The sequence below is a fragment of the Jaculus jaculus genome, chromosome 12 (genome assembly GCF_020740685.1).
Source record: "Jaculus jaculus isolate mJacJac1 chromosome 12, mJacJac1.mat.Y.cur, whole genome shotgun sequence".
Classification (NCBI taxonomy): Eukaryota; Metazoa; Chordata; class Mammalia; order Rodentia; family Dipodidae; genus Jaculus; species Jaculus jaculus.
In genome coordinates this window covers 98,164,259-98,180,677 of record NC_059113.1, presented here as the reverse complement: position 1 = coordinate 98,180,677, position 16,419 = coordinate 98,164,259, and the positions used below count along the sequence as shown (strand labels likewise).

General features: G+C 43.0%; 1 protein-coding gene across 4 annotated transcripts in view; it reads left to right on the top strand.

The window, feature by feature from the left end:
- Positions 1–4,147: 4,147 nt before the first annotated feature.
- Lrba (LPS responsive beige-like anchor protein) overlaps positions 4,148–16,419 on the top strand; it is a 570,297-nt gene continuing 558,025 nt past the window's right edge. For all 4 annotated transcript variants that reach the window (XM_045131452.1, XM_004655860.2, XM_045131451.1 and 1 more), the window contains exons 1-2: positions 4,148–4,256; positions 4,637–5,109. In XM_045131452.1, the coding sequence (XP_044987387.1) occupies positions 4,894–5,109 (216 nt within the window). In that variant the 5' untranslated portion in view covers positions 4,148–4,256; positions 4,637–4,893. The remainder of the gene's footprint in view (positions 4,257–4,636; positions 5,110–16,419) is intronic.

Sequence of the window (16,419 nt, the reverse complement as noted above, 5' to 3'; positions counted from 1 at the left end):
TCCTTAACCACTAAGCTATCTCTCTAGCTCACCATCCCTTTATACTCTTCGTTTATTTTTTTTTTTTAATTGAGACAGGGTCTTGCCAGGTAGTCCTTGAACTTGAGATCTTCCTGCCTGAACCTCCTAAATAGTTCAGGTATAGCCCTGAATTACCACTTCCAGATTTTTCCTCTTTTTTTTTTTTTTTTTTTTTTTTTTTCTGCTGTGGTTTCAATGCACGCATGCTGAGGATAAGGAAAATTACAAAAATGTTTGGTTTTAATTTACCAAGAAGTTGATGTCAGAGTCCAAATTTTCTGGCAATAGGACACTTGAACTTGGCTTTCCAGGGGGTAATATTACCATTCCTTCCTGGCTGTCTTTCTTCCTTTGATGTGTATGATACAGGGACATAGTAAAGCAGTACTATACATTTTTCTGCTGATAGTTCATATGAAGACTTTTGACTAGGAAACTTCCACTAGTAATACAACAGATATAAATGGTGACACTGCTTTCCATATCAAGATACCCATTTATAAGCCAGGCGTGGTGGTGCATATCTTTAATCCCAGCACTTGGGAAGCAGAGTTAGGAGGATCACCATGAGTTCAAAGTCACCCTGAGACTACATAGTGAATTCCAGGTCAGCCTGGGCTAGAGTGAGACTCTACTTTGAAAAACCAAAAATAAAATAAAATTAAATTAAAAAACAAAACAACACAACCCCACTATGGGCTGGAGAGATGGCTTAATGGTTGCACTTACCTGCAAAGGCAAAGGACCCACGTTCAATTCCCCAGGGCCCATGTAAGGCAGATCTATAAGGAGGTGTATGCATCTGGAGTTCATTTACAGTGGCTGGAGGCCCTGGCACATCCATTCTCTCTATCTGCCTCTTTCTCTCTCAAATAAATAAAAATTAAAAAAAGATACCCATTTATAACATGATTTCCCTCACTCTGATATTAGACTAGGGTAAGGGCCAAAAAATTAAAGCAAGTACTTTAGAGTTTAATTCAATGCAAATAATATGTATAGAGTATTTTTTTATTTATTCATTTTAAAAAAATTATTTTATTTGAGAGAGAGAGAAAGAAAGAGACAAATAGTGAAGAAAATAGGTGTGCCAGGGCCTTCAGTCACTGCAAACGAACTCCAGACACATGCATCGCCTTGAGCATCTGGCTTACATGCATCCTGGGAAATTGAACCTGGGTCCTTTAGCTTTTCAGGCAAACATCTTAACCAGTAAGCCATCTCGCCATCCTGAGTATTTGTAATTTTATGTTATGATTTTATATTATGCTATTTAAGAATAATGGACAGATATTTTATCCTTAAGCATTCCACAGTTCTGTATTGCACACCTAAACAGGCATCCACAACCACTGCATTTTGACCAGGGCTTGGCTGACTTTGTTATGCTTCTACAGTAAACCTCTGGAGTAGTGCAGGAAGTTGAAAAAATCCTGGAAAATTGTAAAAAAAAAAAAAAGTGCATAGTTTGTTGTGACATAATTGGACTTATGTCTATCTTGTTTCCCAGGTAGGACAGCATCCCCAGTGTCCTCAAAAATGCATGAGACACAAACCTTAGGTCACCGACATGGAGCAATACCGGCCACAGAAGGCAGTTTTACTATTGCTGAGTGCACCTTTTGACCGGAAAACATTTACTTAACAAATGCTTTACTTGTGCTTATACTGCAGATACATTAACTTCAACCATCTGCCCAAATCAGAGGCAGTGAGCTCTTTCCAGAGGGAGGGTTTTCGTGATTAAATGCCTCCCACACTCAGAACAGGGCTGTGTGCAAGGTCAAGGGAACCTTGTCTCTCTCCGGCACATTTGCTCATTTGACTATGTGAGGTGTTTCCTTTTCTTCAGGGATTTCAGTGGCATGTAATATCACAAGGACATGTCCCTCATCTCCGGAATATTTGAACTTATTTTTGGCATAAAAGAATTCTGGTTAGCATTTTGGGGGTATTATATGAAGGCATAATACTAAAGAGGACTTTTCTTTTTTGGCTTTTTGAGGTAGGGTTTCACTCTAGTCCAGGACGACCTGGAATTCATTATGTAGTCTCAGGGTGGCCTCAAACTCTCAGTGATCCTCCTACCTCTCTGCCTCCTGAGTGATGGGATTAAAGGCGTTTGCCACCATGCCTGGCCTAAGAGGACTTTTCTCATGTTGCTTCTCCCCTCCCAAATTTCTATGTGAGAGTAACATTCTGCCTATTTTTCATGGCCCTTTCTCTATAAATGTACTTCAACTCTCAAACCAATACAAATATTTTCCTTTTTAAAAATGTACTTTTAAGGTGGCACTCAGGAGGCTGAGGTAGGAGGATCACCATGAGTTTGAGGCCATGCTGAGACTACATAGTGAAGTCTAGGTCAGCTTGGATTAGAGTGACACCTTACCTTGAAAAACCAAAACAAAATCTTTTATTTATTTGAGAAGGATATATATATATATATATATATATATATATATATATATGGAGAGAGAGAGAGAGAGAGAGAGAGAGAGACCAGAGAGAGACACCAAGAGAGAGACCAAGAGAGAGAGAAGTGGGCATGCCAGGGCCTTCTGCTATTGCATATGAAATGCAGATATATGTACCACTTTGTCTGGCTTTACATGGTACTGGGGAATCGAACCTGAGATGACAGGCTTTGAAAGAAAGCACCTTTGCGGGGCATGGTGGCACATGCCTTTCTTTAACTCCAGCATTCAGGAGGCAGAGGTAGGAGGATCGCTGGGAGTTCAAGGCCACCCTCAGACTACATAGTGAATTCCGGGTCAGCCTGGGCTGGAGTGACACCCTATCTCGGGGTAGGGGTGAAGAAAGCACCTTGAGTCGCTGAGCCATCTCACTAGCCCTCAAGTGTTTTCCCCCCTTCAGTTCCTCCAGAGTACTTCCTTTTCTTGATCCCATTTTATTTTATTATTATTTTTGCTTTAGTTTCATTTTAGGAAGTCAGCACTATTTTATACATTATATACTTTTTTTTTGGTCGCATTACATAGGTTTTAAAAAAACCACGACTTCCTCTACTTTTATTTTTCACTAATGCACCATGCATCCTGCTATTCCATTAGCAGCGGTGGAGGGGAATGCCGCCCCCAGAGCGTGTACTGGTTTCATCCTTAATACAATTTACCTTGTAGAACAATCTGCGAACGAGGCAAACTTAACTTCCACACTGGAAGATCGAAGAGAGGAACCTCCCCAACCCCCCCCTTGGCCAGATCCCGAGGCATCCTTCCTGCACCGAGCGCTGCAGCTGTCTCCCGCATCCTCCCCTCGCCGGCACGTGGGGCGGCAGCTGCGCAGGCCAGGCATCCTTCCCGCCCCGCTCCGGTGGGATGCAGCTGCCGCGGGCATCCCGGTGGAAATCTGCCCAAGCCTGCGCGGGGCCTGGGGACTCTGGGACAGCAGCCTCGCCGGCTGCCACCTCCGTGACTCGTAGGTCCCCAGGGTGCCCACGTGCGAGCAGACACCTTGACAACGTGGGGCGGGTCCCCTGCGCGCCGGGAGACCGGCGGTAACTTAACGACGGACGGCCGCAGCAGCGGATCAGCGCCGGCCACGCTCGCCCCGGGGAGGAGGCGGGGAAAGGGCGCGCTCCCGGACTTACCTGCGCGGCGCGCTCCCTCACGCGCGGCCCCGCGCCTGGAGGCGCGCCCTCCCTCCCGGCGCACGCGCACGCCGCCCTCCCCCGCGCGTCCCCAGCCCCGCCGCGCGCCCCGCGCACGCGCACGCCGCTGTCATGGCGGCGTGGAGCAGCTCCAGTGGGCGCAGGCACGTCCCCAACGGGGCGACCCGCGGCAGTAGTCTCCTCAGCCCGCGCAGCGACCTCCCCGGCAGCTGAGCGCGTCGTTTCTGGACGAGGGGTGGGGGCGGACGGCGGGAGGGAGACTGGAGGCCCCGCCGAGCATGGAGTGGTGTGCAGCCGCCGGCCCCCGCGCGCGGGACTAAGGGAATTTGGAGGCTGCGACCCCTCGCGCGTGTCCCCGCCGGCGCGCGCGCGCGCACGCACGCACGCACGCACGCACTCCCTCGCACGCGCCTCCCGTGCCCGCGGCTCAGGTGCCCGCGAGGTGCTCCGCGCCCTCCTCCCCCGGGCGAGCGCAGGCCCGAGGCGCCGCCCCCTGCCCCCGCCTTTTCCTGCCCGCCCGGGAGCTCGGCCGCCGCCGCCGCCACCTCGGGCTCGCGGCTCCCCGGCGGGGCTGAGGACGAGCGGGTCCCGGAGTGTCTGGGTGAGGAGCAACTTTGGACCTCCCGGGGAGGCCGGGGCACGGGCGCCTACCCCCGGCCGGTGGCCGCTCGCGCTGCCCCCACCCACACGCCCGTGCCGCTCTGCGCCCCGCACCCCACCGCACGCCGTGCACCTGTGTGCAGAGGGCGCCCCGCGCCCCGAACCTGCGGCGCGCTGGGGGAGGAGGGAGCCCGTGCCAGGGCCTCTGCACCCGCCTTCGCCACCGCGGGCTCTCGAGCCCCGGAGCAGCGGGTGCCAGGGACTGGGGGCGCCTGGAGTAACTTCTCTGACAATAACCACTTCCCTCCCGCCCTCCCCGCCCCCTCGCCCCCAAACCCTCTACCACAAAACCGACTTAACATATGCTTCGTCTTCCAATAGGGTTTGGCGTTGTTGTCAGCCTCGGGGAGAGAGATTGGACAAATAATCTCCAAGAGGAGGAGGAGGGCGACGCCAAGGACTTTCCACATCAACTGCTTTTTTTTTTTTTTTTTGGAATTTCTCCTCAAGTTGGAACATAGACTCTTTTGGCATATCGTGTGTTGGGATTTTTCATTATCTTATTTTTATTTTTTTGCAATTGCCACGATTAACTGGCCCAGGGTGACTTCAAGTTGTCCTTATCTCCTGAACTGGTAATGGCCAGTGAAGACAATCGTGTCCCTTCCCCGCCACCAACAGGTGATGACGGGGGAGGTGGAGGGAAAGAGGAAACCCCTACGGAAGGGGGTGCATTCTCTCTGAAGCCAGGGCTCCCCATCAGGGGCATCAGGATGAAATTTGCCGTGCTGACCGGGTTGGTTGAGGTTGGAGAAGTATCCAATAGGGATATTGTAGAAACTGTCTTTAACCTGGTAAGTACCTAAATATTTTATGAGCATATACTTTTCTCGGTGAGTTGGGGAACAGGACGGTTAAGGTGGAGTCATGTGTTTCACTCACACTGATGCTGGCTTTTTCCATGGACGCAGAAATTCTGCATAGCCTAAGTTTGTTTCTCTCATTTTTCGGTTTAAAGGGAATTATGCAAATTTCGATGCTCCAGGTTTTGAATGAATAGAGATCACTTTGAGGGCTAAGGAGGTGTGTTGATATGGAAGTAATTTTTGGTGTGTGGAGTGAGTGTTCAGTGGAGAAGTTGGGTGTCAGTTTTTTCCTTTGGCGCTTATGTTTAAGGCTACATTTCTCTTGAACATTTTAAATAAGTTCTTGTGACTCCTTTTTTTTTTTTTGGACTTGAGACCTAATGTAGGTTCTTGCTTGTTATGTTTTGCTATAGTAAGTTTTAAACACAAAATTCATGTTTGCAGTGCTCATAAAAGGTTAATTTATTGCAACTAAGTATTTTTAATTTTGATTAATTTTACTTTTTGAAATAACTAAAAAAATTACATTTCGGAATGAGATTAAAGTTATACTTAACCCAACATGGCTCAGGGAAATTTTGAGGAAGAGGGGGCGGAAAGAATGTCAGAGCCACAAGTTGGGTCATGATATACAGAGACATTAATCTAACCAATAACTGTGGGCTAACTCCACAATGCACGACCCATATACCTCAACAAGGAGGGGTCAATGGGGAGGAGGTAGGTCACGGATGAACCTAATAATGGTACCAAACTGCCTGTACTTGCAGACTAGAAAACTAATAAAAAAAAAAATAAAGCAACTCGTGAAAACTGGCAGTGTGAAAATGAATTGAGGCAGATTCAGTGAAATCTTTATTATTATTATTTTTTTGTGAATATATGCCTGGCTGTAAAGCATCATTGGAAGTTGCTGGTTACATGATGGTGAATTTTGAAAGTTATTTTTAAAAAGTGGTTATAAAAATTTTTCCTTTCCCCCTTACTCTATTCATAGTATTTATCTTTAGTGACGATGTTTTAGGTTTTTTTTTTAACTCTAACCTCTGTTGCTTATCACCTTGAAGAATCAAAAGGGAATTGGCCTTAAAATACTTTCCCCTCTTTTTGTCGGCTTGTGTTAGATGGTAACACATGGCATCAATATGAATGTATAAAAGTTGTAATAACTGTTTAGCACCTTTCTCTTTTAAAGCCTGTGTATTTTCAAGGTTAGACTTGTTTATTTCCTGGGCAGTTAATAATTTCCTTTACTAGGCCTTTAACTGCTAGTCCGGTCATTTGCAATGCAGATTCTAAAATGAGAAAGTAGCTAGATGAAACTCACTTACTTTTGAATATAACATAACCTTCAAGTAATATGGTATTTCCCTACTAGGGTATTGAATTGAAAGGTTATGCACAAATGTCAACAGACACACATGTACTCACATTTTAAGAACCATATATTATATAAGCGTTCTGATATAAAAAAATATAGTGAACATATGTATATATAATAGGATAGTATAGTGAATCTGTTGAACATCACACATGTAGACACACACACACGTATATACACACTATTACCTACATGCACACACACACATATATATTTATATTATATGTATATGAAACAGCATAGTGAACTCTGGTGTCTATCATGTGTATATACAATAGGATAGTATAGTGAATCTGTTGTACATCACACACACAGACACACACACATATATATCTATCTATATCTCTCTCTATATAAAATAGCATAGTGAACTCTGGTGTCCATCATGTGTATATACAATAGCATAGTGAACTGTGGTGTCATCCACCTTCAGCATTTTGGGGATCTTGTTTATGTGTACATGGGGGGCTTTCATCAGTTAGTCTCCAGATAAGCCACAAATTGACCAATTCCCTTCAATCTCAAAGGAGAAACTTGAAAACATTTCGATTTTTTGTTTGTTTGTTTGTTGTTTTGAGGTAGGGTCTCACTCTAGCCCAGGCTGACCTGGAATTCACTCTGTAGTCTCAGGGTGGCCTTGAAGTCACAGCCACCCTCCTACCTCTGCCTCCCGAGTGCTGGGATTAAAGGCCTGCGCCACCTTGCCTGGCTACAAACTTTTTGATTTTATTTTCTTTTTCTAAACTTAATCTACTTTGGATGATAAATAGAAATCCATGATAGTGATACCTTGCTTAATTAGTTGTTTGTGAGTAAAGATACAACGTTCTTTGGCAGAAGAAGGATTCAGACTTCTCTGTTCCTTAGAATGTGCTGTGTGGGGGAGGACGACCAAACGTGAGTCACTTGCATTTCTGTCATTAAAGAAAATCTAAATTTTATACTAAAGTTTGCAGATACATTGCCTAGAAGAGTGGCCCTGATAGAAACTTCAAGGCCATTATTAAGTCCTTTGCAGTTGAATGTTTGTAGTGACAGGGTGGAAGGAGAGGGAAAAACTGTCCCGTAACACTTCTTCACCATCTGTCTGTTTTCAGGGGGCCAGAGAACGTTGCTGAGAGGATTAGATGGCAGTTTCTCTCCTTTATTGTTTCTTACAATATTTTATGATGATCAGTGTATAGGCTGTTGCCCGCCCTTGAGAAAATCCTGGGAACTAAAATGTTGAGGGGCTGGCTAGTCCATCTCAGTGTTATTCAAATTGCCGGCCACACCTAAATATTTCCTAATTGATAGTTATCTGCGTGAATTGCGATTCTGATGAAAGTAAGAGGGCACCTTAACTGATAAATGTGATTTTCCTTTAAGAGTCTAGCCAGGCGTTGTGGCACACGCCTTTAATCCCAGCACTCAGGAGGCAAAGGTAGGGGGAGGTAGAGGTAGGAGGATTGCTGTGAGTTCAAGGCCATCCTGAGACTACAGAGTGAATTCCAGGTCAGCCTGGGCTAGAGTGAGACCCTACCTCGGAAAAAAAAAAAAAAAATCCTTTGGCAGTCTAATGCTCTCCCAACTGAGCTATTTCAGCTTGATTTTCCTTCTTTCCTCCCTCCCTCCCTCCCTCCCTCCCTCCCTTCCTTCCTTCCTTCCTATCTCTGTCTCTCTCTTTCTTTCTTTCAAGTTAGTACCATCTTCTCTGTGCCAGGCAGTGGGCCAGGTGTTCATGTATATTATTTAACTCGTCTCAAGAAAACTCTTCTAAGACAAATATCCTGTTTTATATAAAAGGAAACTGAGGCACTGAAAAGTTAAGTAGATTGCCTACAATTTGGTGGTTTTTAGGAATATACCTGTCTCATGAGTCAGCATGGAGCTGTTTGCTTCTCTGAAAGGTACGTGTCTCCTAGACATTGATTGTCCCCAGTGTAAGAACACAGCTTGGCCCTGATTCATAGTGAAACCTCCTTCAGTAGATTTTATTTGTTTTACCCACATCTCAAATAGTTTTCAAAAACATTGCTTAAAAAAAAGACCTTAGAAAAATGGGGCTGGGTGTGGTGGGGCTGGGCCATGCAAGCGTGAGCCTCCCCAGCCCCGTGTCAAAACAGCAGACATTGTGGTGCATGTCTGCTGTCCCAGCGCCAGGAAACGGGGTGAGGTGGGTCCCTTGGGCTTGCTGGCTAGCTTGTCTCCCTGAGTCAGTGACTCTAGCTTCCCTGAGAGACTCTGCTGCAAAGAATAAGGTGGAGAGCCACTGAGGAAGACACCTGATGTTGACCTTGCCTCCATACACTCACACGTACCAGTACACACACAGCGTGCATGCACACACATACTCAACACATAGAAACATTTTTCAGTTAATATAATTGTTTTCTTATTTATTTGGTGCCAAAAATTGACTATTAGCTTGCTCCTTTTTCTTTTTTTTTTTTCCCTGAGACAGGGTCTTGATTGTAATTGTAGACTTGGTTGCCTGGAACTCTATGTGTAGTCCAGGCTGGCCTCAAACTTGCAGCAGTCTTTCTGCCTTTGCCTCCTGAACGTTGGGATTACAGGCATGTGCTGCGATTCCTGGCAGTAAAATTTCCAAAATTATGAAAAGCAGGATGAAAACAAAAGGCTAGGTGACATGTGTAAGGCACAAAGTGTAACTCAATATCCAGTGTATTGCCAATACAAGTGCATTGAATTTTCATTAGTAATATAAGCTTATGTTTCGATTAATAACTTTCAATTTTTAGGCATGTTGTTATTAAAGTAGGAATATACATATATGTTATTTATTGTTTATTTATTGAGGTCTGGTCTCTCTGTGTTGCCTTGGTTGGCCTTCTGACTCAGTCTCTGGAATAAAGGCACATGCCATTATACCTAGCTTGTAATTTTTGTCCTATGGGTTCTTTTGTAATGACTAAATATTAAGTACTTTAATAAGTTTCTATTGTTAAATTTAAACAACTTTCAGAGTTTCCCAAGGAGTAAGTGGTAGAGCCTCTGAAGAGCTCCAGGTGTCAGCTGGCTTTACAGAATGCTGCCTCTTGATTTGCCAGTGACGCTTGACCTTGCTCTTATAAATTCCTTTCGGATTTATTAGCTGTCTTGCAATTTCCTTCACAAATCTGTTTCTTGGGGCAGAAGCAATGGCTTAACAGTTAAGGCACTTGCCTGGAAAGCCAAAGGACCCAGGTCTGATTCCCCTATACCTACATAACACCAGATACACAAGGTGGCGCATGGGCGTCTGGAGCTCACTTGCAGTGGCTGGAGGCCCTGGCACTCCCGTTCTGTTAGTCTCTCTTCTAGCTCTACTTGCAAATAAATAACAATGTTAAAAAATATCTGTTTCTAAGTTAAAAATTTTGATTAGTAGTACATTAGCGTGTTCAAGTATTTCAGACTTCTCAACTTTTACATTTTTTGTTGCAATTTAAAACCATTTTCTTTTCTTTCTTTCTTTTTTTTTTTTTTGGTTTTTTCGAGGTAGGGTCTCACTCTAGCCCAGGCTGATCTGGAATTCACCACGTAGTCTCAGGGTGGCCTCGAACTCACGGCAATCCCCCTACCTCTGCTTCCCGAGTGCTGGGATTAAAGGCGGGAACCACCATGCCTGGCTTAAAACCATTTTCTTTTGTGTTCACTTTTGTATTAATATGTTTGGACACAGAATAATTAATACATTGGCATATTTTAGGAACTTATTACTGAGTGTAGGGTTTCCCCTAAATATTTGAAGCTATTCAGTGGTTTTTAATTTAAGAATAATGCTTTTCATGGACTGCTGATAAATCCATGTTTCATAATTTTTTTGTTGTTTGAAAACTACCTGTATTCTTTTTCAAAAAAATTATTTATTTGTGTGTGTGTATGTGTGTGTGTATGAGAGAGAGAATGAGAATGAGAATGAGAATGAATATGAATGGGTGCTCCAGGCCTCTTGCCACTGCAAGTGAACTCCAGACATAGGCGCTACTTTGTGCATCTGGCTTTATATGGGTACTGGTGAATCGAACCCTGGGCCACCAGGCTTTCCAAGCAAGAGCCTTTAATCACTGGGCAGTTTCTTTAGACTCTCTCCCCGACTTTTTGAGACAAGGTCTTATATAGTCCAGGTTGGCTTTTAAAGTTATGTAGGGAGGATGACCTTGAACTCCTGATCTTCCTGCTGCTATCTCCTAAGTGTTAGGATGTCAGGTATGTGCCATCATACCTGGCTTTCTTTTCTGTTCTTATGTAGGGCAGGCTGCATAAGGAGAGATCCTCCTGCCTTAGCCTGCAAAGTATTGGGTTTATTGGCATGTAATTGCATATAACCTGCCAGTCCATCACGTCATATATATATACACACATGTATATATATGCCTATACATGAAGATGATATATATTTGTATAATATTATAATAAATAAATAAATATATAATATATATAAAATAAGGGGTCTTGGTGTCTCTCTCTGTATGTATGTATGTATGTGTGTGTGTATGTGTATGTGTATATATATGTATATGTATATGTATATGTATATGTATATGTATATGTATATGTATATGTATGGGTAGGGTCTCACTTTAGCCCAGGCTGGAATTAAGTATATAGTCTCAGGCTGGCCTTGAACTCACAGTGATCTTCCTACCTCTGTTTCCCGAGTGATGGGACTAAAGGTATGCACAACCATGCCCAGCCTTAAAAAAAAAACAACATATATATATATGTATATGTGTATGTGTATATATATATATATATATATATATATATATATATGTTTATTTTTACTTATTTATTTGAGAGCGACAGACAGAGAAAGAGGCAAAGAGAGAGAGAGAATGGATGCTTCTAGCCACTGCAGATGAATTCCAGATGTGTGCACCCCCTTGTACATCTGGCTAACGTGGGTCCTGGGGAATCAAGCCGTGAACTGGGTTTAGGCTTCACAGGCAAGTGCTTAACTGCTAAGCCATCTCTCCAGCCCCTTAAAATATATTTTTAACCAATTTATTTGCATGGAGAAAGTTGGGGGGAGGGAGATTGCTTGTGTGTACAAGAGCCTTCTGCCACTGCAAACCAATTCCAGACACATGTACCACCTTGTGCATCCAGGTTTATATGGGTACTGGGTAATCAAACCTGGGCCATCAGGCTTTGCAAACAAGTACTTGTAACTGCTGAACCATCTCCCTAACTGCCAGCCTATGATTTTAAATTAATTATTATTATTATTATTGTTTTTTTGAGGTAGGGTCTTGCTTTAGCTCAGGCTGACCTGGAATTCACTCAGTAGGCTCAGGGTGGCCTCGAACTCACAGTGTTACTCCTACCTCTGCTTCCCAAGTGCTGGGATTAAAGGCGTGTGCCACCATGCCCAGCCCTATTTATTTCAGAGATGGAGATAGTAGATGGGGGAGGGATTGAGAAACAGAGAGAGAGAGAGAGAGAGAGAGAGAGAGAGGGAGAGAGAGAGATTGACATGTATGCCACTTGTGCATCTGGCTTATGTGGGTCATGGGTCATTAAATATGGGTCCTTTGGCTTTATAGGAAAACGCCTTAACTGCTAAACCATCTCTCCAGTCCCCAACCTATGATTTTTAATTAAAATATTAAATCTTGAAAAATGGGTATTTTAAAATTATGAATTCTATAGTATTTGATATATGTCCTGCTAAATACTGTGATACAAACCTTTAATTCCTGCAGTAGCTACGCAGCTCACATGAAGGTTCTGTTTACATAGACCATGCACAGATTACCCTTTGTGGGTAGGCGCTGTCCTGTCCCAGCTGATTATTTCTTGGAATAATGTGGGCCCAATGGGATCATACTTCTAGATATTTTGGGAGAAATTAGAAATGCAGATTAGGCAGAAATACAAATTGAAATATTTCAGTATGTGTAGGCCATACAAATCTTTAGGTTGTTACTTTTCAAGCTTCGATAAGAACTTTTATGGGCCCAGGAGCTGACAAAGTGGGTAAGATGTTTGCTGTGCAAGTGGTAGGACCTACCTTGAGTTTGAATCTTCATAACCCATGTGAAGTCAGACACAGTAGTGTGCATCTATAATCCCAGTACTTCTATCAGGAGGATGGGTTCAGAGTCAGAATTCCGTAGGGCAGCTAGCCTGGAGTACGTCGCAGAGAACAAGAGACTCTATCTTAAATGGAGTGGAAGGCCAGTCCTGACATCTGAGGTTGTCCTCTGCCCTTAATGTGTGTGCTGTGGCTTGTGTTCATCTGCACTCAAGAACATGCCTCCCCCCACGTGAATATTAATGTAAGTACATAGAAAGGTACTTATCCAACAGGTTTTTATTCTCGTTTATATCTAGAATTATTTCCTCCGCAACTCTCATAATCATACATTTAAGGATTAAGAAACAAGACCTCTTGTTAGTGATCTCTCTGTACCACCTCTTGTATCAATTTGTAATTTGTGTTGTAAGTGATAGAGAACGCAACTGGTTTGAGCTCAATAAAAAGGCTCATTTATCTGGAAGTCCAAAGGTTGGGCAAGACAACAGTCTCTTTCTGTTTCTGTTTTGCTTTTGTGATTCCAGCTTCAGTCTGTTGCTGCTCCCCTCATGGTCATGGTATGGCTGGCAGGTAGAGCACTGGGGATACGTGTATTCTTTCTTTCTTTCTTTCTTTCTTTTTTTTTTTTCCTTCGAGGTAGGATCTCACTCTAACCCAGGCTGACTAGGAATTCACTGTGTAGTCTCAGGGTAGCCTTGAACTCACGGTGCTCCTCCCAAGTGCTGGGATTACAGGAGTGTATCACCACATTTGGCTCTATTTTTTTTTTATAAGATCCTACTCTTTATTTATAAGTCCTCTCTTGTTTCTTTTCAGTATCCTTGTCCTGTTTTTTTTTTTAAATTTAATTTTTATTAACATTTTCCATGATTATTAAAAGAATCCCATGGTAATACCCTCCCCCCCCACTTTCCCCTTTGACATTCCATTCTCCGTCATATTACCTCCCCATCTCAATCATTGTACTTACATATATACATCTATTTTTATTTGTATCTTTTCATGGAAGACTTCAGTTCTAATGTTCTAAACTAATTGGACCAACTGACCAGTAACATGTGTTGACCAGCTTAAGCAATACACATATTTTGCATACACAAATCAATAATTTTTAATTTATAGAGCTTTGCAACCATCATCACACTCTTAATTTTATTTAACTTTCATGAACATTTATATCCTGTGTTAAGATGTTAAAGGAGTTTTGCGTTTTTTTGAGTTGTGATCCATTTTGAGTTAGTTTTTGTAGGGTGTGTGATAAGGGAGTGTCTAAATTCATCTTTTTATTTATGGTTATCTGACCCATTACTAGTTGTCGAAAAGCTATTCTTTCTCCATTATGTTGCTTTGGTACCTTTGCTAAACATAAGTTGAATGTGAGAATTTGTCTGAACTTGTGTGTGTATGTGTGTGTGTGTGCGTGCACACACGTGTACGCATGCATATGTGTGCTAGGTAAAGTACTGCACTGCCAAGGTACGTCCTCAGCCCTGGAACCTTAATTGTCTTCTTTTAAGCTATATGTCTGTTTTGTAGCACTGCCAAACTGTGTTGTAAGTGTTGAAATAAGGTCTGTAGTCCTCTTACTGTGTTGTTCTTTTTCAAGATTATTCTGTTTATCTAGGTCTTTCCATTTCCTTGTGAATTTTAGGATCAGATTATCAGGCTTTGCTGAAAAAGCAACTGGGATCTTGATAGGGAGTGTTGAGTACATAGATTGCTGTCGGGAGTAATGGCCCACTCACTCTGCGAACATAGTCTTTCTCCATTTATTTAGCTCTTCATTTTTTTTTTTTTTTTTCGAGGTAGGGTTTCACTGTAGCCCAGGCTGACCTGGAATCCACTGTGGAGTCTCAAGGTGGCCTTGAACTCATGGCAATCCTCTTACCTCTGCCTCCTGAGTGCTGGAATTAAAGGTGTGTGCTACCATGCCTGGCCTTCATTTCTTTTAACAATTTTTTGGGGAACTTCTTTTGAACCCTCAATCCTCCTGCCTCCTAAATGTTGTGGTTACAGATATGTGCTGCTATGCCAGAATTGTGGGCATTTTTGTGCAGTGAGATTTCCACAAGAATACACTGCTCAGAGTGAGCATTTATGTGATTCATGGATGCACCTTGATTGATTATGATTATTAGTGTTGATCATTAAATATGGTGAATTGAAGTGATTTAAAACTTTGTAATTTTCTAGAAGTGATAGTTTGGCAGGCTCCTGATGTCACCCAGGCTGGCCTGAAATACACTCTTCTTGCCTTAACCTTCCCCAGTGCTGGGATGGCAGGTCTTCACCATTGTACAGCTCAAAATCCCTATTTTACACCTAAGAGAGCAGATTCAGGAATTTAGTTTCAAAATAGTCTCATAACTTGCTTTTTTTTTTTGTGGTGGTGTTTGGGATTGAACCCAGGGGCTTTGCATGCTAGGCAAGTATTCCATTACTAAGCTCCATCTCCAGCCCTGTTTTATTTTTTGTTTGTTTTGAGGTAGGGTCTCACTGTAACCCAGGCTGACCTGGAATTCACTCTGTAGTCTCAGGCTGGCCTCAAATTTATGGTGATTCTCCTACCTCTGCCTCCCAGGTGATGGGATTAAAGGTGTGCGCCACCATGCCCAGCTTCCTATTTTGTTTTTGTTTAGCGTTAAGGCCTTCCTAAGTTGCCCAGGAAGTCTAATTTGCTGATTCTTCTGCCTCAGTCTCCCCAGTAGGTGGGATTATAGGTGAGTGTCACCATCCAGCCTGCTCTTAAAGTAGCTTTTTCCTTCGGCATTCTTTCATTAGCTCTTATATAATAGAATGTACACTCACACTCAGAAAACTGGGCATTGATTTCTTTTTTTTTTTTTTAATTTTTTTAAAAAAATTTTATTTATTTATTTATTTATTTGAGAGCGACAGACACAGAGAAAGACAGATAGATAGAGGGAGAGAGAGAGAATGGGCGCGCCAGGGCCTCCAGCCTCTGCAAACGAACTCCAGACGCGTGCGCCCCCTTGTGCATCTGGCTAACGTGGGACCTGGGGAACCAAGCCTCGAACCGGGGTCCTTAGGCTTCACAGGCAAGCGCTTAACCGCTAAGCCATCTCTCCAGCCCTGGACATTGATTTCTAATGACTTTGGCTTAAACGGTGTTGGGATAAAATCAAAGTGCACAAAACAAAAACAAGTTGTGGGAGGTAGAGGTAGGTTAGATGACAGATGCCAAAATATAGTTAGATAGGATTATGTTGTAAAGTTTATAGCATATTAGAGTGACTATAATGTATAATAATTTATTATGTACTTTGCAAAGAACTAGGAGTTTGAAAGCAAATATTTAAGGAGATCATTTTGTACTTCATATGTACATATGAAATTACCACACTATATCCCATAAATATGTACAGTTATCAGTGATTGTGTCACTTAAGTTATATCAGAGCTGGGCATATGGCTCACACCTATAATCCTACCACTCAAGAGGCTGAGGAAGGAGAAGTTTAAAAGTAAAATAGTAATTTTATTTTATTATTATTATTATTTTACAATTTTTGGCTGTGGGATAGAAACCAAGGCCTTGCACATGGTAAGCAAGCAGTACCACTGATTTATGTCCTAATGTTTGAATTCTTTCTCATTGACTCAACTAACTTAATATAACATCCATCTTAAATTCAAATTCCTTGTGTGTGTACGTATGTGTGTGGTGTATGTGCTGTATGGTGTATGCACTTGTGAGTGTGCAGATGCATGCCCCATGCACATGTATGCAGAAGCCATAGGAGAAGGCTGGGCATTCCTCTGTTGTTCATCCACCTGTTTCCTGGAGACGGTGTCTCTCCCTCAGTCCTGTCAGTCCGCAAGCCCCAGCTCTTCCGTGGCCTCTGTTACAGAAGTGCATGGCCATGCCTGG